Source organism: Protopterus annectens, chromosome 10.part0, assembly GCF_019279795.1.
Source record: "Protopterus annectens isolate FY-2018-M chromosome 10.part0, PAN1.0, whole genome shotgun sequence".
In the NCBI taxonomy this organism is placed as follows: domain Eukaryota; kingdom Metazoa; phylum Chordata; order Ceratodontiformes; family Protopteridae; genus Protopterus; species Protopterus annectens.
The window spans coordinates 300,668,301-300,695,365 of NC_056744.1; the positions used below are offsets into that span (position 1 = coordinate 300,668,301).

Consider the following 27,065-nt stretch of genomic DNA (forward strand, 5'->3'; position numbering starts at 1 on the left):
CCTTCTTACCCAGCCTGTCCATGGTTCTGCTGTCTTTGTCAGAAGGCATTAACTTTTACGCAGAAAGTAATGGAGATGGTTTATCAGAGGTCAAGACACCACAGAGTGGTCAGCAGCAGGACATCTGAAAAAAGGAACAATCTTCGGTCACCCTATAAAACCCATCAGGCTTCTTATTAGGCAGGGGCAGAGAATCAAGCAGGTCAGAGCCATTGGAAAAAAACATCCAATAAAGCAGACCTAACAGGAGGAATGTCTGCAGGTTTAGGAGATTCCATCTGCAGTAACTCATAGTACCTCTTATAGATATCAAAGACCTGAGCACAATCCCACTTAAAAAAAAATTCCATCATCCTATAGATTGGGTCCCCAAAGGAAATTTCCTCAGAAGGAGCATCAGGACAATTTGATTCCTCCTCCTCTGAGCCACAATCTAAAGGAGAATGAATCTGAGTAGAATAAGTAAGGGATTATTCATCAGAGTCCAACTCTCCTCAGAAGAATTCAGTTCTCTGGGCCTTTAATGTGGAGAAGAGGACCAAGGAGAAGCAGGAACCGAATGCCCTTGAGGAGGCCTTAATGACATTAAAGCATTAAATAACTGTTGGGTAAAGGCTTGCCACTCACGTTTTGTGGATCACTAGGAGCAGAAGAAACCGGTTTAGTTTTCTGTTTCTTTAAGGGAACATCCACCCTTGAATACTGAGAAGGTTCTGACTCAGGACAGCATTTGGCAACCGTAGTAGGAACGTCTTCCTTAAGAAGAATCTACGGAACCCCCCCCCCCCCGACCTCTCAAACAATCAACCTTGGCAGTCCCCAAACATCCAAAACAGAGGCCCGCAAAGCCTCATTAGACATGCTGCCCGCCAGGTCCTCCTCGACCTCAACCCAGATGCAGCACAGAAACCCCGACAACAGAACCAGGCGAGCCTCCAGGTTTGCAACAACCTCGGAAGAAGCACCCAGCAGAGGCTGGACAGAGGAAGATTCTGGCCTTACCTTTTTCACCTTCTTCCCTGATGGCTGACCCTAGGGGCAGGAAGTTCCTTCCACTGTATCTTTAGCAAGCAGTTTAAAACACTGGTTCTCAAGATACAAAAACAGGGAGGAAAACTTACTGTGAAGGGTTTGTGAAGGGTTTTTGGGATGAACGCCTGACTAATCGAACAAGACTTACAGTTGTGAGAAGCTCCTACGCAAAAAAAAAAAAAAGGCATTCATCGTGGCGATCTTTATGGAGAATCAGTCTAAACTGGCATTTACCCTTCCTGGATGACATTAACCCCAAACAGTACAAAAAAATCAAGTAAAAAATAAAACCCCAATTGGGTATTGATCTGCAATGATGATGACTTCAGCAGACAGGAAAAATCACTGGAATACAAAAATGCAGTAAAATTGGCAGAAACAGATGTAGACAAACAGACCAATGGTTAAAACAGCACTCAAGACTGACAGCAAATACGTTTTCATTATGGCACACCAGAATGTCACTTTATGCCATACTCTATGTGAGGAGCCTCTGGGTGATGTTCAACATACCTTAAAGCAATGGTAGGCTTTGGTAGACTGGCCGGACATCTGGCTTCCATGGCAGGGAATCCCATATGAATACTGCAGCAGTGAATCTAAGGGACATCTGCTTTGCTAGGGATGGTCTGCACCTCAACCCCTGCACAGGCTTCCATGTATTGCCTAAAACCTTGTCCAAACCTGCATTGTGCCTTTTTTTTTTAGGCAAAGTCCGTCTTCTAAAACTTCCATTATAAATAAACAGAATCAGGACAACAGTAAGGTATTGCTGCTCAATATTAGGAGCCTAAAACAAAACAATTAACACCCTACAAGCACACTTACCCAAGAAAACATAGATATAGTAATTGTCAGAGAGAGTTTGTTCAAGTCCAGTGAAAGTATTCCATCAGTGGAGGGTTTCAATACCTATCACTTGTATAGCTCACCACATTAGAAGTGGTCACTAAAGGTTTAAGTGTCTCTTCTCCTTTCAGTTGCTCTCATTAGGGATCGCCACAGCGGATCATTGATTGTCTCTCTATATTCTTAAAAATAAATCTCATCTACAGACTCCTTGGACAAGGAAGCAACTTGCAACTCCTCTACTACCAACTTACTATAAAACAAACCCCTTTCTCACATAATCTCTAAATACGTGACCTCCTCTATGTCCACATGGCCCTAACCAGTATGGAGCCCCTAGGTATTAATCCAAATACCATTCACCTAGGACATTTCAATTATTCCACCATCAAGTGGGAGACTTGCACATCTTCTAACATGTATGCCCAGGGATATTTGGAGTTCATACATACAAACTACCAAGAACAATTAATCCACATCCCAAACAGAGAAAATAAAATGCTGGACTTCATTTTTACCAAGATGGGCCAGTTCTGCTTCCTGCCTAATATGGTCTGTTTTGACCAGGGTGGCAGTTACATCAGTCACATTCACCTTAAGAATGATGCCAGAAGCATCTTCCAATACATCAGTATTCAGAGACTATGCAAAGGGTAATCTGCTACAACCGAGGGATGACCAGACTAAATTAAAAAGCCTCTTTCACCTCAAGGATTCCACTGCTTATGCAGAATCCTTTACTCCGAAGATCTATGCACATGTAAATAGTTGCATAAACACATCTGTCCTCCTCAAAATACATGACACAAAATTCAATAGTAATCCTCTATGTCAGAACCTTCATATACATAGGCTTTATAATAGAAGAAAAAAAAAAATTACCGCACTCAAAATTAAATCCAACTCTTAAGAAACCGAAGACTTATAAAAGGGATAGTATGATACTTGTATGCTAGGTCAGTTGTTTGGTATTTACAGAAGCACATGATGGTAGACTGAAAAGTATGTGAACTAAGGCGTTGCTATTGTGGGAAGGATCAGTGGGCATAACTGTTAGGGTGTTTACTTCACAGATTCAAGGTTTGATCCACTTAAAAAAAAATGCCAGTCCCTCCCAGCTACACTCTCTAGGGACCTAAACCTTGTCACCACAATAAACAGAACATGCCGGAGGGATAAATTCCTGTCCCAGAGTCTTCCCATACTCGGAACAAACTACCTATCTATATAAAACAAAGCTCCTCATTAGCACTCTAAGAAAAATCTTGATGATTGGATGGGAAACAGGAAATTCACCCCGGGGATCACCTCTGTGGCTCTGCTTGACTGTGGCACAGGAAAATAATTTTCTTGGGTGGCAAAAGCCAGGGTACCTTTTTGGCTGGGCTTGTATAGGCCCCAGGGCCGATAGCCTAGTACCTACCTATGAACCTAGGATTCTCACCTTTGAGAGGAAATTGGCCAATCTAAACAGGTTGAGAAGCAGATGGTAAGATGTTAGACAAAGAAATCACTGAATTTCTAACACCCCATTCACAGCGAAGGACTACATTTTTTTTTATTCTGTGGCACTGTAATTTCATAGATCGACAGATAGCAGTAATTAACAATATCCTGAGAAGACTGTACTATATCTAGTATGCATCCAATTTGCCAGCCACGGTTAGAGATAGCAGAAAAGGTATATAAAAGCTGATGCTCTTTTCACAGATTAAGTGCTGTACCACTGGTGTTGTAGGTATTTTGCTTACTGTTGACTGCTCATAGGTTGCTTTACCAGTACTAACAGAGAGAAACCATGATAAAAAAGGGTAGAAAACATACAGAAACATTACTATCCAAGGGAAAAAAAAGCCATCTGTCTTCTAGGCATACCTCTCAACTGTCCAGATTTTCACCTAATACTATTGGCTTGCTCCTCACAAAACTGGTGATTTTCTGGCAAATCAGTGATGACTGAAGTTACTAAATACTGACTTAAATTTGCCAGACTTCGCATCCTTCAGAAAATTCATGGTAACACAAATCCTCTTATTCTAGCAACCTAAGAGTAGAAGAGCAATATTTAAAATCTGCCTGCATTTTTGGGCCTTTATTTCCCCATTCATTTAGACTTTGTCCAGATTTCTTGCACTAAAAGGTGGAGAGGTATGCTTCCAGGCATTCTTGCATGAAGTCCTGGAATAGAATCTTGCCACTCGATTGTTCACAGTGGTCTGCATGAGGAAGTCCGCTACAAATTATCAAATCTTGGAAGACCCTCTAGTTCTGCCCTGATCCTGTTCAGCTTTTCTGCCACATGAACTTTGCTCTGACAGAATGAAGGATGCCTGCCGAGTGAGACTGTGGCAAAGCTACATCCAAAGCTAACGTGTCTAGTCTGCACAGGGTGTATGAACTGGTTTCCCCCCTTGCTTGTAGATGTACCAAATGAGTATAACATTGTCTGTAATCACCTGAAGAGGTCCCGAGAACCAAAGATGGTTCAGAGAGTTGATTGCCTTGAGCAAGGAAAGCATTTCCTTGATATTTACATGCCTACATCTGTCCTTGATGTCCCACGCCCCTGCACTTTTACCCTTCCTGCAACAGCTCCCCAAGCAAAGTCCAAAGTGTCTGTGGTGGCTTACTAATTTGAAGCAAAAAGGGTGAAGGGGAGACTTGGATTTAAAGAACATCTGTTGTCTATACCAAAAAGTGCCTCTTCTGACAAACCTCATCACTGGGATTTGAAAAGATAAAGGGTGTTGATGCTGGGACCAAGGAGAATTCAACTACTACTGTGCCTTTTTCACGTGAAGCCTTGCCTGGGATATCATGAGAATCATATATGCCATGAGACCCAAAAACCAGAGTTACTGCCCTGCAGGGACTGAAGCTTGGGTGGAAAACCTTACAAGCATATGTAGATAAAAATCTTTTTCCCATGGAAGAAGAGCTCTTTGAACTCAACTGTCTGTCTAACATCCCAGGAACACAATCCGTTGTGAAGGACACAAGAAAGACTGAATGTTCTTTTGGAATCCCTGCTTGTGTAAGAGATCTCTCACCAAAGCAAGAGATTCTTGACACTTTGAAAAAGATTCTGCAAAGATGAGAAAGTCATCTAAATGTGGAAAAATATGGATATCCCTGTAGCCTGCAACATGTTATAACTGCAGCTCGACTCTGTGAACATTCTTGGTGCAGTGCATAGTCCAAGTGGTAAGGTAGAGAACTGATAATGTAATCCACACACACAAAAACCTTAAGAAACATATGAACCCTGGATGAATAGGTATGCAATAAGCATGTTTTAAGTTTAGTGTTAGAACAAGGAAAAAGAGGCAACAATTTTGTAAAGTGACATAATTTTGAAAATGAGCACTACCACAGTTTTAGGAAAGAAAGATCCACAACTGGTCTCCAGGAATTGTCCTTCATTGGCACTAGGAACATTACTGAATACAACCCTTTCCCACCTGGGAAGGAGGAAATGCTTCCATCACTCCTTTGAAAAGCTTGTGATGAAGAAGAGTGGAAACAGAGTCTGGTCTGGATGCTCAGGAAATGACCCCCATGAAAAGAAGGAATCTTCTCATACTGCCACCTGTAATCTTCAAATATGATTTTTCAGAATGCATTTGTCTGAAACATTCTGTTTTCTAAGAGAAAAATACAGACTGAAGAAAAAAGGGCCAGGGTAGGAGGTAGTCACATGGTCTCTTGAATTCATACCTATTGGCCTATCCTTGGTTTTGGAAGTTTCAAGACTGCTTTTTGGTACTCCTTTGCCATTTCTTCTTAAACATTTATTTACCTGTAGGAAAAAAAATCCACATAGACAAACTGACTCCTGTAGTGCCAAACCAGTGGGTAGAACACAGTAAAAATCCAATAGTCCTTTATTAAAATAAAGTTAAGCTCTTTTGTTCCACATAATTCCTGCAACTTCTTCAGAAATAATGACAAAGAAACTAAATAGCATTCTTATACAAATGTAAAATCATGTGATCCAACATTAACTATCCAATGACAAAGAACAAATAATGAACTGATAACTAATTAGCTAGCTAACTGTTTCAATTTTAAAATGGAAGAAATGGAAAACTGAATCATTTAGCCTGGGAAAACAAGTGGCAACCAACCTCATTTGACACTTTAATTCACTTTTTAACAAATGCTCATCCACCACATAACCCCAGGAATCATACATTTTGTCTAACACAACAAAAAGAAACATGTTCAGCATTACATTCAATATGTCTAAACAAAGTGTTTGTCTCTATGATCCCCAACATCCAAAACATGCTCAGAAATCCTATTCCTAAGCTTCCTGCTTGTCATGCCTACATAAGAGGCAGGGCATGAAGTACAGGAAGCAAGATATACCACCCTACTGGAATCACAAGAAAAGTGGCCATTAACTTTAAACTGGATGCCTTTAACCAAAACTGTCACCGGTTTTAATACAACTGTATAAGCCACAATGTCCACACTTGAACATACCCTTTTTTTTATGGGCATTATTATTCTTAAAAACCTGTTCAAGTATGTTCTTAAAAGATTTATTTCTTCGAATAATAACTGGTCTGTCACCCAATTTATTTATCAAAGTGGCATCAGAATTAAAAATAGACAAAATCCAAAAAGACATTCCGTTATAATGGCACTATCAATAATAAAATTAGTAATAAATAACTTGGAATGTTTATAAAGCTAGGTTTTCCTCTTAATTGTCGCTTCTTGAAAGATGTATAAACCATTATTAGACATTTAAAACCCCATTCATCCTTTTAGTAACCACTTAATTTTATCTCCTGCAACATATCCAAGGGATATCCCCTTTTCATAAACATATCAATAACCATTTCACATTCAGTTAAAAACAGGTCATCTGATACAATCTGCACCAATCGTATCAACTACCCCTTAACAGCCTTCTTCTGATGGCGCAGATGCCAGCTGTCAAAGTGCAAATAGTTTTGAAGTGCTCTTATGATAGAGATAAAACAAGCCTCATTCATATTTTTGACGAGTTCAATACCAAAGTATGAAATGTGGTCAAAATCACATTTACATGCAAAATTTCAAGAATTCAGTTGTACTATTGATGTAGCAAAAAAAATCCTGAAGTTTAGCAACAGAGTTAGCCCCTAAGATAAAGATATCGCCCAGATAATGTGCATACACCAACCGACAATCTTTAAATCTACTATTGAGCAAAAAATGATGTTCCCAGTTAGCCATAACTAAATTGGCAAAGGCTGGGGAGCATGCCACCCCCATAGCCGTGCCAGTGACCTGTTGAAAATAATTGTTGTCAAAACAGATGACCATTACTTGTCAGAACAATATCCATAAGGGCTACTGTCATGTTTATTGTATCCTGTTGCAAATCCCCAATTGTTAAAAGTTGCTCCTCAAACCAATTAAGCCCTTGGGCATGTGGAATAATAGAAAATAAACTAATCACATCAATGGTGACAAAAATGGCATCAGTAGAAAACTTAACCTCACGGATTAAACTAAAAAAAATGGCAGGAATCTTTACTAATATAAGTTAATTTAGCTATAGACCCTTTCAAAATAAAATCTAAAAACTTAGCAATAAAACAAGTTTTGCTATGATGGGAGCCAACTATTCGCCTAAAAAGAGTGCTTTCTAAATCCTTGTGCACTTTCGGGAGACCAAAGATTCCAGCAATAACTGGTTTAGAATTAAACATATATTCAAAATCTTTTAAAGATAATTGACTCTGCAAATGCATGTCTAAAAGTTCACTATCAAGCCTTCGAAATGCAGTATAAATCTCACCTCTCTCCAAGAGCCATCACCTAATAAAATTCTTCATTTTAACATTATAATCAGAGACATCTTTCATAACCAGTTTGCCACATTTGTCGGGTGTCATAACTCATATATTACTATTCTCACAAATACCATTAAAGGCAGACCACTCTTGTTTAGTTAAATTATAGTATCTGTCCTTTATAGTATCTGTCCATGCTGCGTTCACCAAACACTTTTCTTATTTCATACTCTCATAGCTTCTCAAACATTAATAAATTGTTCGTTGGTGGGTTGAAACAACTGGCATGTGAGCAAACAGGGACGCTAAAGCTATTATCATTATTACGAAACCATAACGCCAAATTTAGTTTAGAAATATAGAGTTTTAAATCAATTGAAAGTACTTGCACGGTCTGCCATTCTTGCTGGCATCTTGCTGGCATGAAGGAGAGACCTTTAGAAAACACATCAGCATGTAATGTAGTAAAACCTCTATTGGAATAATTAAATATTTTAAAATCACAAGACTCGTTAAAAATAATATCAACCATTTGAGTATTCGCTGCCAATGCTACTAAATCCCTCGGCTCATCTAAGACACCTTCTTCCATGGAGAGTGCCTCGATGATCTCAATTTCGGCTTGGCTTCCATTTGGTGAAACTTGGCTTCGTCATTGTGGTGACTGGTGTTCTGAGCAGAAGGCAGATTCTTGTGTTTCACCCTTTCTGAGCATCATATATCTAAAGGAAATACCTTTGGACTTTCTTGATTAAAAAAGCATTTTGCATATCCTGGTGATCTTCCTCATGGCTCAGTTCAAACTGCACAGCTTTCCTATTACTGGCTCGGGGTTGAGGATAGGCGGTACCTTTAATATAACTATCCTGATCCCTAGAAAACTTCTTTAATTTCTGATCCAAAATAGAACAAATTTTATCCACATTTGAAAAGATATTATGATAATCACACTGATGTTCAAACAAAAGGTCCTCCGTAATAGAAGTATTTAAAACATCAATTTCCTTGGACAAGTTCTCAATCTCAGTTTCATTATATGTTTTATCATCACTCAAGTTCAAAGCCAGCTTTATCAAACACTTGCAATAATTCTTTACGATAGTCCGAACCAGGAGAAACTTGGTTCGTAACATGCCACAATTTAGGAACTAAATTGATTTGAAGATTTTTTTTGAGTAAATAGGAATTCCCTGGCTGTAGTTTCTTAAAGTACAGCAGTTTCTTCTAAAAAAATATTAATCTGGTCCCCTAAACTACCTGTGGATAAATTCACGTTAACATTAAATTCAGCCTGAAGAAAACTGAAAATTGCTAACTTTCCATTGGTTAAAATCAACATATTGGTTACTATGAATATCTATGACAGCTGGTGAAGGTTGATTCAATGGCAAACCCAAACGGTCACTGGACCCAGATAAAACAACAACACCAGAAGCCTAAGGAATATTACAAACAGTCAGTCCAAAATGCTGGCCAAGTTGTTGAACTAATAAAGTAAGGTCACCCAGTAAAATGAAGGGGGCCTTGAGTTCCCATGTCCAAAACTGTAGCTGAGGCACCAGATGGAAAAGACATACTAAAATCAAATACCAACAGGAAAAAATAAAACGTAGACAAACCAACTCCTGTAGTGCCAAAGCAGAGGGTAGAACACAGTAAAAATCCAATAGTCCTTCATTAAACAACAAAGTTAAGTGCTTTTGCTCCACATAACAATTTCTGTAACTTCTTTAGAATTAATGACAAAGAAACTAAAAAGCATTCTTATATGAATGTAAAATCATGTGACCCAACATTAATTATCCAATGAAAAAGAACAATTAACTAACTGATAATTAGTTAGTTAGCTAGCCAACGGTTTCAATTTTAAAATGGAAGAAACGGAACAATCATTTAGCCCAGGAAAACAAGTACATCCAACCTAATTTGCTACTTTAATTCACTTTTGGCCAGGTACTCATTCACCACATAGACCAAATAATCCATGATTCCTGGGGTTAACACAACAAAACAAAACACATTTGTCTAAACAAAGCCTTTGTTTTTTTTAAGGGTGAAACAAGAATCGGCCTTTTGCTAAGAACACCAATCACCACGATGACGAAGCCAGGTTCCACCAACTGGGAGCCAAGCCCAGAGATCATAAAGGCAGTCTCCACTGAAGGATGAGTCATAGATGAGCCGGGGGATTCAGTTGCACTGGCAGCTAATACTCAAAACAGTTGATATTTTTTTTAACAAGACTGGTGATTTTCAAATATCTAATTATTCTAATAGAGGTCTGACTACACTGCATGCTGATATGCTTTCCATAGGTCTCTCCTTCGTACCAGCAAGAAGGGTAGACATTGTAAGTACTTTAAATTATTTAAAACTCTACATTCGTAAACTAAACTTGGCGTTATGGTTTCCTAATAATGTCAATAACTTTAACATCACTGTTTGCTCGCATGCCAGTCGTTTCAACCCACCAATGAATAATTTATTAAGGTTTCAGAAGCTATGCCAGTATGAAATAAGAAAAGAGTTGGGTGAACCCAACAAGAACAAATACTATAAGTTGAAATAGAAAAATAAGACGCTGATGGCTGTAGTATCCAAAAAAAAAAGGCCTTAACTAGTGCAAAACCACAAGCGCTTTCACAAACGAGCTTCTTCAGGTGTACTTCAAGCACTACAAATACACACCTTTTATACAATCAAACACATCACATGACCTAAAACCTTAATTACAATATTTTAAGAACCCATAACATGTTTAAAAACTCAGTGCGTGGTTGATAAAAATGCTGCATTAATACTTTTAATACATATATCAAAAACAACATATCAACAGCAAAAGCAAAAAACCTATCTTTTCAATGGCCTTCTTCTTAATCTAGGTCTTAAGGGGATACATTCATTGAGACCATGCCCTTCTGTACTCCTCAGTTTAATAATCCACACTGCTTCTGAGTTTACAGTCCTATTATAAATGTCACCTTGCCTTAGGCTCTCTTGTATAAGGCTAATAACTCTGAAGCTAAATACATGTGTTTGATCAGTATTGGTGACATGCTTTGCAAGTGCATTGGTGGTGCTACCTTTCCTGATGTTATATATGTGTTCCCTAATGCGTTCTCTGAGATGTCTGTCCGTCTTGCCAATGTAAAACATGGAACATGTCTCACATCTGGCAAGATAGACAACATGTCTGGTATCGCAGGTGGCTGAAACATGAAAAAAATATTCCTTGCCCTGATCAGGATGATAAAAGGACTGACTACTGTCTATATATCCACACCAGTTGCAGGATCCACACTGGTTGGTGCCACAGTGTTCTCTATCTATTGCATTCTCCCTAGGATAGCATAATCGCCTCTTGAGGGATCTATCATTCCTGAAGCTAATCCTTGGGACAGTATCAATGATGTCAGCTATACTACTGTCTGTCAAAAAAACCTGCCAAAGTTTCTTAATGATTTCAGTGCATCTGTTAACATCAGATGTATATTTCAAACACATTCTAAGTGGATTATTCATAACATCTCCCTTGGGCTTATCTGTCTGATGTCTCCTCTGAGAGAAGTAAGGTTTAGCTTCTTTACCTCGCTTCTGAACAGCTATAGGTACATGTTGGGTTAAAATCTTATCATCATAGCCTCGTTCTCTCAAATAACCAGTAACTCTACTTAATTCACAATCAAAATCTACTTCTCTGACACTAAGTCTAGAGGCCCTCATAACTTGATTGGTGACGACATTCCCAAACATATGTGGGGGGTGTGCACTATTATGATGTAGGAGGTGATTGACATGGCAATCCTTCCTATATAATTTCGTATAGACTGACCCTGCTGCATCCCTAGCAACTGCCACATCTAGAAAGTCCAACTCCTCATAGGACATCTTATGCGCAAAACGTAGAAAAGTAGTGGACTCATTAATAAAAGATAAAAAACTACATTCTTCATCTCCATCCCATAAAATAAAAACATCATCCACAAACCTACGGTAAAACCGAACATACTGTGAATAAGGGCCTTTAAAAACATAGTCTTCTTCCCAAACTACCATAACTGCATTGGCGTAGCTATTGGCACAAGATGTGCCCATAGCCACGCCATTGCACTGTCTGAAGAACTGATGTCCAAAAAGAAAAATATCATGTCCCAAAACTAACTCCAGGAGAACAATCAATAAATCAACTAATTTTCCATTGAAAGATGAATGATCAGTCAAAAACTGCCGTACTAAGCTGACCCCAGCTACATTGGGTATCACAGTGAATAGAGAGACTACATCAAGGCTAACAAACATAAAACCACGGTCTGCAACTTTAGATGAAAAATCATATAAATCCCTAAGGAAATGTTCAGTATCCCTAAGCACATGCTGTATATCATTCAAACGTGGTCTCAAATGTTTCTCAATGTATATAGAAATGGACTCTGTGCACCATCCCCTCCCTGAGACAATAGGTCTCATGGGTGGATCTAAACGGGATTTGTGCACCTTCGGTAAACCTTGCAAAATAGTTATCAGTGGTTCGGCAGTCAAGAAATAGTCAAACAATTTCCTATCAATCAAACATTGTTGAAAAAGAAGTTTGATACATCCCAAAACATTCTCTATATGACTATTTACTTGTAGAAGAGTTAATTCTTCATAGAATGAGTTATCTGTTAAACTGTCCAACATTTTCCTCTCATACCACAATTTATCAAGTACAACAATGAGTCCACCTTTATCAGCTGGTCTAAAGACAAGACGCTGATCATTCTCCAGTTCCTTTAAAGCTTTAATTTCTTGTTTGCTCAAGTTGGAATATCCATTTCTTTTAGAGTAATTATCTACAGTCATGCATGCATCATATATATCCCTGATGCATAATTTATCAAAAGCATTGACAATAGGATTGACATTGGGAATGAAAGAGCTGGGTCTAACAAATACATTTGTACTAGTACAACATTCATTCCCCTTGTACATTAATTTCAATGTTAAGTTCCTTGTAAAAGCTTTTATGTCCAAAATTACATCAGCAAAACAAGAACGACCCGTGGGTATGAAAGACAGTCCTTTCTCAAGGACTGCCAATTGATGTGACGTTAAAGAAACACTAGAAAGATTAAAATCAAACCCCCTGTGCATTCAAAAACGCTTTTTTATACTTAACTGGTTCCTTGATGCACTGTCCCACTTCCGTTTTCCCCTTGTCTGGCTCCTGCCTCTCGAATGGTCTTTCCTCTGCGTGCTCTCTTTCATAAGTAGAGGGAATATGATACGATGCTTCTATAAAAAAATACTAGATTCCTTATCAAAGGCATCTAAGGAATCTAAACCATTATTGTGAACTTGCGCTGTAACTGTAAGAGTCTTTCTCCTCATCACCACATCTCTCGGAGATGAACTCAACGATTCGGCAGCAACTGAAGCCCCATTGGACTCGCCCGCCATTGGCGGTACCTCCACCGCAACAGCGACAGGGAAATCTGCTGCCTTTCTCGTCGCTGAATCGAATGCACCTCCATTATCTCTTCTTGACGTCACACGAACGTCCGATAGCCCTGCAACCGACATTGCTGCTCCCTCAGTGGTCCCTGTGCTCCGCAAATGTTGTCCTGCCTGCATGCTCTCATCTCTGGGCCAGGTGAAGATGTTCCCAGTGTGGAAATCGGCTCTGTCCCTTAATATCTTGTCGATTTTCATCTTTTGCAACTGATATGTTGTTTTTGATATATGTATTAAAAGTATTAATGCAGCATTTTTATCAACCACGCACTGAGTTTTTAAACATGTTATGTGTTCTTAAAATATTGTAATTAAGGTTTTAGGTCACGTGATGTGTTTGATTGTATAAAAGATGTGTATTTGTAGTGCTTGAAGTACACCTGAAGAAGCTCGTTTGTGAAAGCGCTTGTGTTTTTGCACTAGTAAAGGCCTTTTTTTTTGGATACTACAGCCATCAGCATCTTATTTTTCTATTTCTACTATAAGGACTTCATTTCTTGGGAGGCTTTGGTGTGTATTTGCCAGTTATTCCTTGTTGTTTTTAAATACTATAAGTTAACTAAACAAGAGTAGTCCGCCTTTAATATTTGTGGGAATAGTAATATACGAGTTAAGACACCCGACAAAGGTGGCATACTGGTTATGATGGAGGTCTCTGACTATATTGTTAAAATTAAGAATTTATTAGGTGATGGCTCAGAGAGAGAAGTTTCTCACAATGAGATTGATATTGCATTTTGAAGGATTGATAGCGAACTTTTAGACAAGCATTTGCAGGCTCAATTATCTTAAGATTTTGAATATACATTTAATTGTAAACCAGTTATTGCTGAAAGTTTTGGTCTCCCGAAAGTGCACAAGGACTTGGTAAAACCCTCGTTTTAGGCCAATAGTTGGCGCCCATCATAGCAAAACTTGTTTTACTGCTAAGTTTTTAGATTTTATTTTGAAAGGGTCTATAGCTAAATTAACTTATTTTAGCAAAGATTCCTGGCTTTTTTAACTTTAATCAAGGAGGTTAAGTTTTCTAACGATGCCATTTTTGTCACCATAGATGTGATTCATTTATTTTCTATTATTCCACATGCCCAAGGGCTTAACTGGTTTGAGGAGCAACTTATAAACAATTGGGGATTTGTAACAGGACACAATAAACACGACAGTAGCCCTTGTGGATATTGTCCTGACAAGTAATTTCATCTACTTTGACAATTATTTTCAACAGGTCACTGGCACGGCTATGGAGGCAACATGCACCCCAGCCTTTACCAATTTAGTTATGGCTTACTGGGAACATCATTGTTTGTTCAGTAGTAGATGTAAGGATTGCTAGTTGGTGTATGCACGTTATCTGGATGATATCTTTATCTTATGGGATGACTCTGTTAATTTAGGTACATCAACAGTACAACTGAATTCTTGAAATTTACATGTAAATTTGATTTTGACCACATTTCATACCTGCCTATTGAACTGGTCAAAAATGTGAATGAGGCTCGTTTTACATCTACTATTTATCAGAGCACTTTTCTAATTAACTATCTGCACTTTGACAGCTGGCATCCGCGCCATCAGAAAAAGGCTGCTGTTAAGGGGCAATTGGTATGACTAGCACTGATCGTATCAGATGAAAACATGTATTTAACTGAATGCGAAATGGTTATTAATATGCTTATGAAAAAGGGGATATCTCTTGGTTATTTTGCAGGAGAAAAAATGTAGTAGTTCCTGAAAGGATGAATGGGGTTTTGGTTTAAACGTCTTTCAAGATGAAACTATTAAGAGGAAAAATGAGCTTTATAATAACTAACTAATTTTACTGTTGACAGTGCCATTATAACGGAATGTCTTTTTCTGAATTGGTCTTTTCAGTTCATGATGCCACTTTAATAAATAAATTGGGTGACAGACCACTTATTTTTCCAAAGAGTCAAATCTTTTAAGAACCTACCTGAATGGAGTTTTAAGAGTAATACCACCTTTAAAAAGAAGAGTATGTTCACTTGTGGACATTGTGGCTTATGCAGTTATATTAAAACGGATGACCAGTTTAAAGGTACGTTACTGGTCACTTTTCTTTTCAATCCAGTAGGGTGGTTTATCTTGCTTCCTGTACTTCATGCCCTTTCTTTTATGTGGGCATGAGAAGCAGGAAGCTTAGGAATAGGATTTAGGAGCATAACACATTTTAAACATTCTGAATGTAATGTTGAACATGCATTTTGTTTTGTTGTGTTAGACCAAATAATGTAGGATTCCCAGGGTTATGTGGTGGATGAGCATCTGGCAAAAAGCGAATTCAAGTGTCAAATTAGGCTGGATGCCACTTATTTTCCCATGATAAATGATTCAGTTTCCATTTCTTGGATTTTAAAATTGAAACAGCTAGCTAATTATCAGCCAATTATTTATTCTTTGTCACTGGATAATTAATGTTGGGTCACATGATTTTACATTTACATAAAAATGCTTTTTAGTTTCTTTATTAGTTCTGAAGAAGTTCCAGGAATTGTTATGTGGAACGAAAGCACTTAGGAAAATTAAGGTTGGGTCACATGGGGCGCCACGGTGGTGCAGCAGTTAGCATTGTCGCCTCACAGCAAGAGGTTCTCTGGTTCGATCCTCGGCTGGGGTGCCTTCTGTGCGGAGTCTGCATGTCCACCCTGTGGTCACGTGGGTTTCCTCCGGGTGCTCCGGTTTCCTTCCACATCCCAAAGACATGCTGTAGGTGGATTGGACACTAAACTGGACCTAGGCATGTGTACCTTCCGTGGAAGGTTGGGTGCCGGGCTGGCAACTCAACACCGTAAAACTCTACTGCCAATCATGAGCGGACAGGTGTTCTACTGTGGAGACCCCTAACTGGGAAAAGCCGAAAGAAGAAGAATGTTGGGTCACATGATTTTACATTTATATAAAAATGCTTTTTAGTTTCTTTATAAGTTCTGAAGTTGTTCCAGGAATTGTTATATGGAGTGAAAGCACTTCACTTTGTTATTTAATAAAGGACTATTGGATTTTTATTGTGTTCTACCCTCTGGTTTGGCACTACAGGAGTTGGTTTGTCTATGTGGATTTATTTACCTGTACTTTGTTGAGACTTTTTTTCTGTTTTGTGCCAAAACTGGATGACGAGATAAAAATCCCTTGGAGAAGTTGGGAAAGGAAGGCTGAAATATCTTAGAAATTCCCTGGATCAGCTTGCCTCTTTCATCACACTTTCTGATCACCTCCATAGCAGAGGGGCCCAAACACTAAACAGCCACCCAAGGGAGACTTTGTAAAGTCGCCACCCAAGGGAGACTTAAGTTCTGAGAATGCAGCCATGCAAACCTCCTCAAAACTGTATTAGTGGCCATAGCCCTGGAAGAAGTATCAATATAGTATCGCGCGCGCGAACACACACACACACACACACACACACGTTTCTTTTACTGTACAGGTCACTAAGTTATTTAAAGTGGATCACTCCTCAAAAGAAGAGACTGCAGATAAGATTGTCCTCTTACTTTCGAAATTTGTCAGAACAAAACTACCATACGAGTCTGGCAGTTCTGTGAAGTACACACTTTTTCCCATGCCCATCAATAATTTTCCACCCTTATCAGAAAGAACAGGAATGGAATTAACTAATTGTTTAATAGCAGTGGGATCAACTAAAGCTATAGTTGCTAGGTCAGGTTTGGGGAAAAAAAAAAAAAGACTGAGAAACTTTATATATCCTACCTAACTTTTTAGGGACAGTTGACAGAGTATCAGGAAAACTGCCGGCAGTAACGTCCATCCTCTAAATCAGACAGAACAGGAGGAATGCGTGAGTGTAGGTTCTGGAAAATCCTTCTTTAAACTCACAGTATTTTCTGAGAGACTGCGAAACCTCAGTGTTCTCCCACTGAAAACACTAGTACCTCACAGCAAAATAGTCTTTAGGATAGAGAAACCCACACAACAGGGAGACTCAGAAAATGAGCACTCCTCAGCGTATGAATCGAAATCCGAGAAGAAACCCAATATCCATCGCTTCAGATTCAAAATCTTGAATCTCTTCAGGAAAGGAGGAAGCCCTCTTTCTTTTACCAGAAACTACTTTACAAGAAGGATCAACAGACTGAATTAAAACAGAATCAGACCCACTGAACTACTCCTATCCATATGAATATGAGAAGTAGATACATGCTTGGTTTTGTGTTTCTTTTTGGCAGGAAAAATGGGGTCAACTGCATTATTAATGGCAGCAACTGCTTCCCCAGGGATAGGTACAGCATACAGACAACAGTGAAACCTCCTCTACTCCTTTTCCCAGGACAAAAAAACTGGTTCTCCCTTGCCCATTGAGGGGATCTTAACAGCCGCATAGGATGTGTCTAACCCCCCCATTCACAGTGACTGTAGGTGCTACACCAAAGGGATCTGGGGTAAAAAAATGGTCACAATATAGTGTCACACACCTGTGGCCGAGGCAAATTACTAGCCTGCTGTGGTGTCCAAGACTGTTTATTTTATTTTTTTGTCTTTGTAGTTGGAAGAAGGACCAGCTGTGGGAATGGTAGTCTGTTCCATGGCCAAGAGAAAAATTGAGCCTCTTTCCCGGGGAAGACCAGCAGAAACTGCTGGCAACCAATGCCACTCCTCAAAAGTTACTTTTTCTGACAGTAAACATCACTGTAAAACACTATGCCAACCCCACAAAAGAAAAAACACTCTCGAGAAAAAATGTTTTCTGTTACTTTACAGTACTTTTACACTAACAGAGAAAACAAGTGCTCCATTTAAAGGTATGCTACAGTCTCAAGACAGTGTGTTAAAATGCAAAACGTTTTAACTTTTCTGGGGAGGAAAATAATAAAACATTAACAAAATTAAGAAAATGGAAGTTCCCCCACACCCCACAAAGGTAAGTTACCTGCCCAGCAAAGGAAAGCACAAGCCAACTATCGATACTCAAAAGCCTCAGAGGAGCGTCCTCTTCAGTGGCACTAAAGTTCTGAAGGGTTTTGGCTCTCAAACTCGTCCTTTAGTCAGCTCAGCTCGAGCTGCCTGACAGTTTGGGCACATGAATGGTACCCTGAAGCTTCAGAAGCTGGACAGCTGTTATAGCCTTGGCAGGATACAACCCATATAGCTAAAGCTAGTGCATCAGCAATCACTATGATGAAATTAGCCTCAAGACAAGTACTGCTCGCTACATGTGCAACTTAGATTACAAAAAGGAAAAAAAAACTCAATGCTTGGAACTTCTACAACGCAATATATAATTACACTACATTGTGTTTACATCTAAATGTGCTGTTATCTCCTTTGGAACTTGCAGTGGTATCCGTTTTGGGGGACACCTCATTTTACTACTGCTCTTTCAGCAGTACCTGCTTCTGCAGCAAGGTGCATTTTCTTTTGCAGCAGTTTAGTCTGGGGACTATGTATGTGCACCTCTGTGGTGTTGTCTATGCCTGCATGATGTTAAAAAAAATCAAAAGGCCCACGATTTTAAAAATGTATGCAGCCTAAGATGGAACTTTTCACAGAGTGCAGGTGTTAATGAATTAATCATCTAGTGTCCTTTGTTCTGGTTTGTGATCAGCCTTTGAGTATATTTCTGCACAAAAAAACACTTTCTTTCAGCACTGTTTCTACCACTTTGACTCACAAACTTGCAATAATGTGTGCACTACTCTCTTGAAAACATGTCCGATTTTTTTTTTCCCATGGAAATATTTGGTTCTCAAAAAATGTAAAGTAGCTGCATTTGTGATAAGGGACTTCAAGTAGATGGAGCCCATTGGGGGCTCAAGGAGAAAAGGCTGACAATAAACAGCTACTAAGCAGGTAAAATTTGAGAGAGAATAATAATAATATCATTAGAACAGTAAAACACAGTAAAAATATGCAATTAATAAAGCTTCTAATCCAAAACATTTTCACAGATGACTGTTATACGTCAATGAAGTCTGCAGTTAACAAATCCCTTAAAATGTTCAACATATAAATCAATTACCATTGCATTACACATATCAGGTATACACAGTACAATTACAACAGAGCGGAGTAGGAGACAAAAACAGTGTGGGGGTGTATTAACAAATTGGCAGTCAGTACAGGAGGAGCATTAAATAGAAAACATGAAGACTGCCAGTCAAGACCAAACAAGCAGATGATCTCAAGAGAAAGGTCTTCTTACAAGGACTGTGGAATCAGCCATAAGTACTGGTAATATGGCACACATGTGCAAAGCAGATGAGAGAAGAGAAGTCAGGAAGACGGGAAATTTAACAGACTCCTAAGGCAGATGACAGTAGGAAAGCTTTATAAGGTAGAAAGGAAGAGACTTCGAGAATCAGAAACAGAGAGAGCGAGAGAGAGAAAAAGATATGGAAGAAGACAATGATAAGATGGAGTTGGTTTGGTGCCAGTGACTGGAAAGGTGTTCCTTGATGGATATCCGACAGACTTGCATACCAGAGGTCCACCTAAATGAGGCAGTTAATATTTCACAATCTGAAAACGGCAACACACAGTAAAGTCACTACAATCATTACCAGTAAAGGATTAGTGTTTAAAATATAGACACTGACAAATTCAATGTATGAAAAGTTTGCCAATATTCTGCACATTTCATAACCCCCCCCCCCCCGACACCTAAAAAGGTGTCACAAGACGGACAATCCTGGAATGAAAAGTAATTTTTTTTTTTTTGGTTGAAAACAATAGCACACAGAAAGAGTAGACACCTCCTAAATTCATGTAACTACTTTGTCTTCCTATCTTTAAATCCTCATCCACAAGGAACAGACTCATGAGTCAGCAGATCTTTAATCATGTCAAAGTAATAAGGTATCGGTATCCAATGGTGCCTCACAAAGAGATAGTTTAAATCTCCATTTTAAAGATTTGTAAAAGAGATAAACATCCAACATGGTTATTTTCCCAAAAATAAATATGTTAAATTAAATTCACTAAAAGTACCAACCTGCAAAGCTTTCACTACTATCCTGTGCAATGTAATGTTTATACGTTTTCCACCAATGTGACTTTGTGGCTTCTTGCTCTGCCACTTTAAGGTAGCGAACGTAACTGCGGTAACTGCGGTAATTCTCAAGTGATTCTAAATTCTGTGCATCAATATTCTCATTGGGCATGGGCCCAAGTGGATCAGCCCTCTTAAATAAAACAGCTGAAATTAGAAGGACAAAAACTAGTGTAAAATTAAATGTCACAATGCAGCAGTAAATTTAAGAAATCAAGCAAACTAAAAAAAGAAACAAAACACTTAATTCAAAAAAAAACAGAGATATTGGTATATTTGTTTAGGTACATTTTTTTTTCAGTTTCCAACACCAATCTACTCAGGATCATGAAAGATAAAGCCTCTCCCGGTACCCAACATGCAAGGCAAACCACCAGTCCTGAAATGGATACTATGCCACTGCAAGACAAACAGAGGCACTTACAGATGGTGCATACCTAGGGGCAATTCAGAGAATCACTGGTTCTCCTATCAACTTGCCTTTTGTCACGTAAAAGGAAAACAAGAGACCATGGCAAAACCATAAAGAGACTGCGTGCAGATTCACACAGAAGGCATCCTTGTAAGAAGCAAACCCAAAGAAGTAAAAAGTTGTGACATAACAATGTTTTCGCCTGTAACCCTGTGCTATTCCTACAACTAAATTAAATTCTGAAAAACAGGGTGATGGTGAGCAAGTATTGAGAATGTACAGGTATGTGAGGCAGTCAGTGTATCAGCAGTTATTCAATATCCTTTGCCTGCTCTCAAAATCATCCTGGAGTATAACCAATTCTATTGGTTTCTCACTGGTTATAACCCATTAGCTATGCCAAGTATAACTGGGATCAACGCCTACAATGTCAGTAGTCAACTTAAAAGGGAGAAACTGTATAAATATACCAGGGAGTCTCACCCTAAAATGTTTTTAAAACAAAGTCCACAACCAACAGAAGACAGCATTACTGAAAGGGTGCACACGTGACATTTGACATTCAGATAAGAAAATGTCTAAACGGTAAGTTGCAAACAATGTTCCAGCAGCACACTTTTACAGTCAGTCACCATCTAGCAGCCCATCACTGACCTTGTTAAACTGAGCAACACAGACAGTGGTAAGATAACCTTCTCACAAGGATGCAAGAATGTTGAATCATTGGGAAATATCTTGGGCAAATTTAGCACATGGAGCCTTGAACACAACAGCTTGGTCAACAATTTGTGTGAACAGCAAGGTACACACCAGTTCCTTATCACACGGAGGCCACACTCCAGTAAATCGCTTCATACTCAAATCAATGACACTAGACCACTCAAACAAACATGAAAATGGGTTACAGAGTATGACCTGGGAATGCTGTAGATGCTCATAACATGTACATAATTAAAGGTATACAGTTAATTTCAACCTTCGGCTGGCCAACAAGCTTTACTACCCTCTGGCAGTTCAACTGACCTGTTTGGTCCTGGGGAATGACAACCTTATAGCCCACATTCTCCCAGAGTGAAAACAGAATGAACCGTAAGAGGAAGCATTCACCATAGCTGCCTCACAAACAACATGTCAAACGTCTTACAAGTGCTGCACCACTGTGCAACTACACTCAATGTTCATTGTTGATGTAATTCATATAGACTCCTGTAGGTGTCACCAATGAGAACTGACCTGTCTTTCTCCCCTTCCAGGTTGGGCAAGCCAATGCTGGTTACGCATTCATTTTCTCCTTTGCCAAGTTGTTCCAGCACCCCTGCTGCTAATCATAAATTGGCCATCCAGGTTAGGGCTTTATCCCTCTACACTATTGGGCCATGCTAGTTATTTCTTTTCTTCAATCTTATCTGAAATTAACTTTAGGTTTACAGTATAATTTTCATGCTACTATAACAGATGATGTTTGCCAATGCTTAGACTGGTACAAGGCAATGTATATTTTATGTCACACATGTTTCATATACATTTCCTGTTATTTCTGTGCTTTGTCTTTAGCACAGGATGTGCACAAAAATGTCCCGACACTATCAGTTCATTTGCCTTATAGTAAGTTATCTTCAGTTACTGCGAGTGACACACATGTGAACTCAACTCTCTTAGTTTTCCCTTTTGGCTAGACTATCAAACAACAGATAAACACATCGGAAAGTAAAACTTCTGTCTAACAAATTAACATTTAGAAACTATGCAACCATTATGCCTGTGGAAGCACCTGCCAAGAACCCTGAACTACAATCACAAAGCTATCCCCTGCTTTGGGCTTGGATTCCAATTTGAATAGCAGGTCAAAGCAATAGCTCCTCCTGGGATAAGCCACTACCCTTGTTAACACACCACTAAATTTCTGGAACAAAAAAAACATGAAGTATCCAAATCAAGACTATTTTTTTCTACAGGCGCTACCCTTCAGTGGAACATGGTACTGCCAACATTACTCTGCCTCCAGTAAAACAATGCAGCACTCAATTTGTAAGACAAGGCGAGCAGTAAGGCAGGCTCCAAGTGTCTGGTGTTGGAAGGGCACAAAATACAGCACAGTTTTTTTTTTTGTTTTTTTTTTGTTTTTTTTTAAGTCAGTGCACTACAATCAGCTATTTTTTAATTACTATTAACCAGGTAAAACGGAAAAGTCAAAGTCCTTTTTTAGCCACAACCTGGCACAAAGTAAAGCAAATACTATTAAAATAAGGGAATCACAAATGTTTTGTTAGAATTTGTACAAAAACACTTAAAACATTTTAAATAATTTATACAACTGGTCAAAGGCACAGAACAGCAACCATAGAGACAGTAAAATGCAATGTCTGTAGCCAGCTTGTCATATAGAGACTGGTAAGGCGAGTTAGTCAAAAATACAAAGTGGACAGCTTAGCTGAAGAGAAATACATATTTAAAGGCAAACTGCTTTAGTGGTATTCATCAAAGTAGGAGGACCACATGGGTACCATGGATGACTTCAAGGAGGCAAGGTGTTTCACCTTTTTAGAAGCTGTGTTTAAGTACATTCTGCACAAAGAAGACACTCAAGCTGATAATAGGCAGCACGACAATTGAAAATTACCTCCTTCAACACATTTGTACATTAAAATGCTAGTTTCTGGAACACTAAACAGGTATGTTTGACTGGATAACTAGGCATTTTGCCATTATGACTAGCTTGAAAACTGCAACCAAGCATACAAGTTTAATCTATTTTTTTCCCCTGGACAGTTAAACTCAGCTATAGAAACAAGGCACAGAAAATGAACACAGCTACAACCTGCTTAGTTTGTAGTGGCATCACTGCAAGTAGCAGTGCCATTTTATTTACTTATTTGTTTACTATTTTTTTTAAATACTAAAATAAGAGGGAAAAAACACATTTGTTTGCTCGTAGTTTCATAACAGTGTGTGCATGTGTGTGTTGGGGGGGGGGGGGGGGTGTTACAGCCCAGTAATATCAAACACTTGTAGAGAGTACGTATCTAGAGGTGATTAGCTGGAAACAGGGAAAGCTCTCCATAAAAAGATCTAAAGGTAATTTAAAGATCTAAGGTACTATAAAAAAATAAATAAATAAAAGTTACGTTCATTAAGTTTATTCACAAGAAAACAATAGCAGGTATGATGTAATCTGTAGTACAAGGAAGGCTCAGTCAATACAAGAAAGACACTTCATTAACATAATCATTCAATATACCATCCAGAATCAATCATTGTAAACCTACACATTTTAAATGATTTTTGTAGTAGCTTTGTATCATGGGATGAACTCAGAGCAATGAGTAGGAAGGAAGATTCCTCCCAAATGAGTTTTCAGATTTTAGTGCAAGCAATTTTGTAATGTACCAAGATTTTAACTAAAAGAATTCTGAGTGTACTTTGATTTATCCTAGTCTCAGCGTGTAAAGAGAGAGACGGCTCCACATACTTCGGCACTTACAGAACTGAACAAATTTTATAGGATTGCCAAGAGTAATGCAACATAAAGACGTTTCACCTATGTACCAACCAGCATTGCCTGGATCTTGGAGTTGAATTATACTATTTAGAAATTCACTACCATTCTGAGAAAATTACTTTACCCTGCAACAGCATTATCACCTCTCAAAAAGTAGGTCACCTGCACTAGTGTAGCTGATTACAGAGTCTAAACTTGGGAGGTTTGCCATTTTTTGTGTTGCCTAGCATTTTAACAGGCAGCTTCTGGTGGTTACAAATTAAGCTTCTTTAATATAGTTCTACTCATAGATAAGCAGCCATCAGAATTTACAAAATGTGACTCTTGTGGACATAAAAGTCTTCCACAGGATAAACATAATGCGTGTGTGGTCTGCTTGGGTGCCCAACACCTAAAATTTGACTGCAATACCTTGCAAGATGTTTGATAAAATGTGCCAATAACAAAAAAAAATTATTCTAAACAGGTTAATACCTAGTCAATGCCTTCTAACAGTCCATCTCCCAAGGCAGAAACTCCTAGTGAGAACCCTTTATCTAAATCTAAGGAGGAAAAAATCTGTCCTTTTGGAATGTTCCCTTCATCCCCTTAAAATTCCTACAAGGCAAGGGAAGCTTCCTCTGATACCACAGAATACAAACTGCCCATTCATGTTGTTGATGACTGCCCTTATAAACCAAGACACAGTCAATGAGAATAAGTGGGGACTCCTCTCTTTCTGACCTGCACCTTGATATCTCTTTCTTTTGATGCACCTTCTGTTAGGTCACTACATTCTGTTCAATTCTATAGGTTAGTCTCTTCAGATACAGACTTATGCTAGTTATAAACTCCATGTTGCAGGTGCAGCTGCATTTGGGCCTCATGCATCTTCCTCTTGTTTTCAAAGGACTACACACTCAGGAGTGCAGTTTCCTATTATACTGGTCTGCAGTGTCAGCAAATCAGTCTACCTGGTATAGGAAGAGAACACAGCCTTCTGCACCAAAGGTGTGTGTGCTACTGACCCTGTGGCAACAGGATGTCACTTGACTCCACAAAGTGGAAGGAACCCAACATTTTGGCTCCATGCCTAGGAGGCCAACATGACTTTCTAGCCACCTACTGGAACTGTTCATTGCAGAACACTGCAGTGGTCCTAAGAATGTTCTAACTGCTCAGTAATGCCAGTAATCCCTCCAAAGGAAAAGTCAGGGGATGTGGACTGCTTTGGGCAGTTTGAAGTGGGCTGGCCTATGTATACTCCAGCTTTTCATTCCAAAGACTTAGTTAACAGGCATGCATGCTTAGATTCCATCACAATCTTATTGACTAGATGCTTAAAATGCTGGAAAAGATGTCTGACAGCTGTATACAAAGCCTTCCAAGCAAGTAGCTACTATTTTACTACTGGCAATATCACCATGCATTTTTTTCCACAACAAGTGGAAGATGAAGCTAGTCAGACAGCTACTAGAGTTCTCCTACACTGCAACCCCTGGTTCCACCTCAGAGATTCTGCAGAGAATTTCAATGTGCCTATCTTTAATGCCCCTTTCAATGGCTCTGATATTTGTAGCTTGCTACTTATGGCAAAACTGAAGTATAGTGAAAAGCAAAGTAAAACCCTCACAGCTGTTGGTGTGAACTTTATGGCCACTCAACAGCTCTTCACTAGGATGTTAAAACAGTCCAGGTTATTATTTGTGAGGCCAACAGAAGCACAGTTTTCAACAGCCATAGAAGAAATCATTTTGATGTGGTAGTTTCCAAGGCAGACAGCTTTCAAATTATAGAAATTCTAAATCAACTCAGGGGATTATGCAGTCTCCAGCTTGTGTGTGTGTGTGTGTGTGTGGGGGGGGGGGGGGGGCTTTGCCTGACTGCTCCACTCCTATGGCAGTTAGAGGTAATCTGTCCCTTCAGTGCCTGCATGGTAAGCCACAAGTGTGATCCTCTTCCTCTCAACCACAGCTGCGCTATAACTTCCCCTACTTGACATACATACCCTGTTAGGAACCTAAACAGTTTACACCTACACTAAAAAGTGCAGCACTTGTTCCAAATAGCTTTTTCTTCTCAATATCTCAGCACTTGTCTTATAAGCATATCCCTTGTCTTATAAGCATTCTCTTTGCAGGTCAAGCACTCCTATATTATACAAATCTCTCACTAGCAAAACCCCCCAGGAGTGCCCACGTCCCTGCTAAGCCCACTACTTTTCTGTCTCATACCAACTCATAATTCTTTCTAGCATGTCGAAGGGTCAGATGCTGGCGTCCTCTCCTGCCCAGTTGGTGAATCTGGGAATTCTGAGACAATGTTACAATTGCCTCATGTACACGGACAACCCTCTCCTCCTCCCACGTAACACTAACACTTGTGAGAGATGCAGCTATTTAGCCAGACTGGAGGCTGAGCTCTCTCAACTCAGGACTGGCAAGACCAGGCAGGAGGAGAAGGCAACTACACACACCACAATACCAGTCTCACATAACTCAACCACACCACTGAATCAAACACATAAACACACTAAGACATACTCGAAGGCTCTGAGTAAAAATTTACCTAAACAGCAGAGGCCTCCAAAGCAGACACCCAAGCAACTGCAAACTCAATACACCACACAAGCAACACATAAACAACAAAATCAGTGTGCAAAGCAGTCACTGCCCTTAAGGCCAAATACAACACCAAACATACTTGTCATAGGTGACTCCATAGTCAGACACACTGACGTCCCGCTCACCAGACTGAGTAAGGAGAAGGTCACAGTAAGCTGCCTGTCGGGCGCTAGAATCCGCCACATAACACAAGCACTCAGGTCTCTCAACAGCAGGTACAAGTACGACTCAGTCATTGTCCACGCTGGTGTCAACGACCTGAGACGTACCTTCTTGGACTACATGAAAAGAGACATTGAGGAGCTCTCTGATTATGTAGCCCAGGCAGGTATGACCCTGATCTTGAGCAGTATCCTACCTTCAC

The 27,065-nt window shown here is 39.3% G+C and overlaps 1 protein-coding gene across 1 annotated transcript in view; it reads right to left on the reverse strand.

Annotated features, from left to right (window-relative positions):
* MRPL38 (mitochondrial ribosomal protein L38) overlaps positions 1-27,065 on the reverse strand; it is a 494,289-nt gene that overhangs the window by 418,531 nt on the left and 48,693 nt on the right. The window contains exon 2 of the mRNA XM_044085174.1: positions 20,131-20,334. Within this exon, the coding sequence (XP_043941109.1) occupies positions 20,131-20,334 (204 nt within the window). The remainder of the gene's footprint in view (positions 1-20,130; positions 20,335-27,065) is intronic.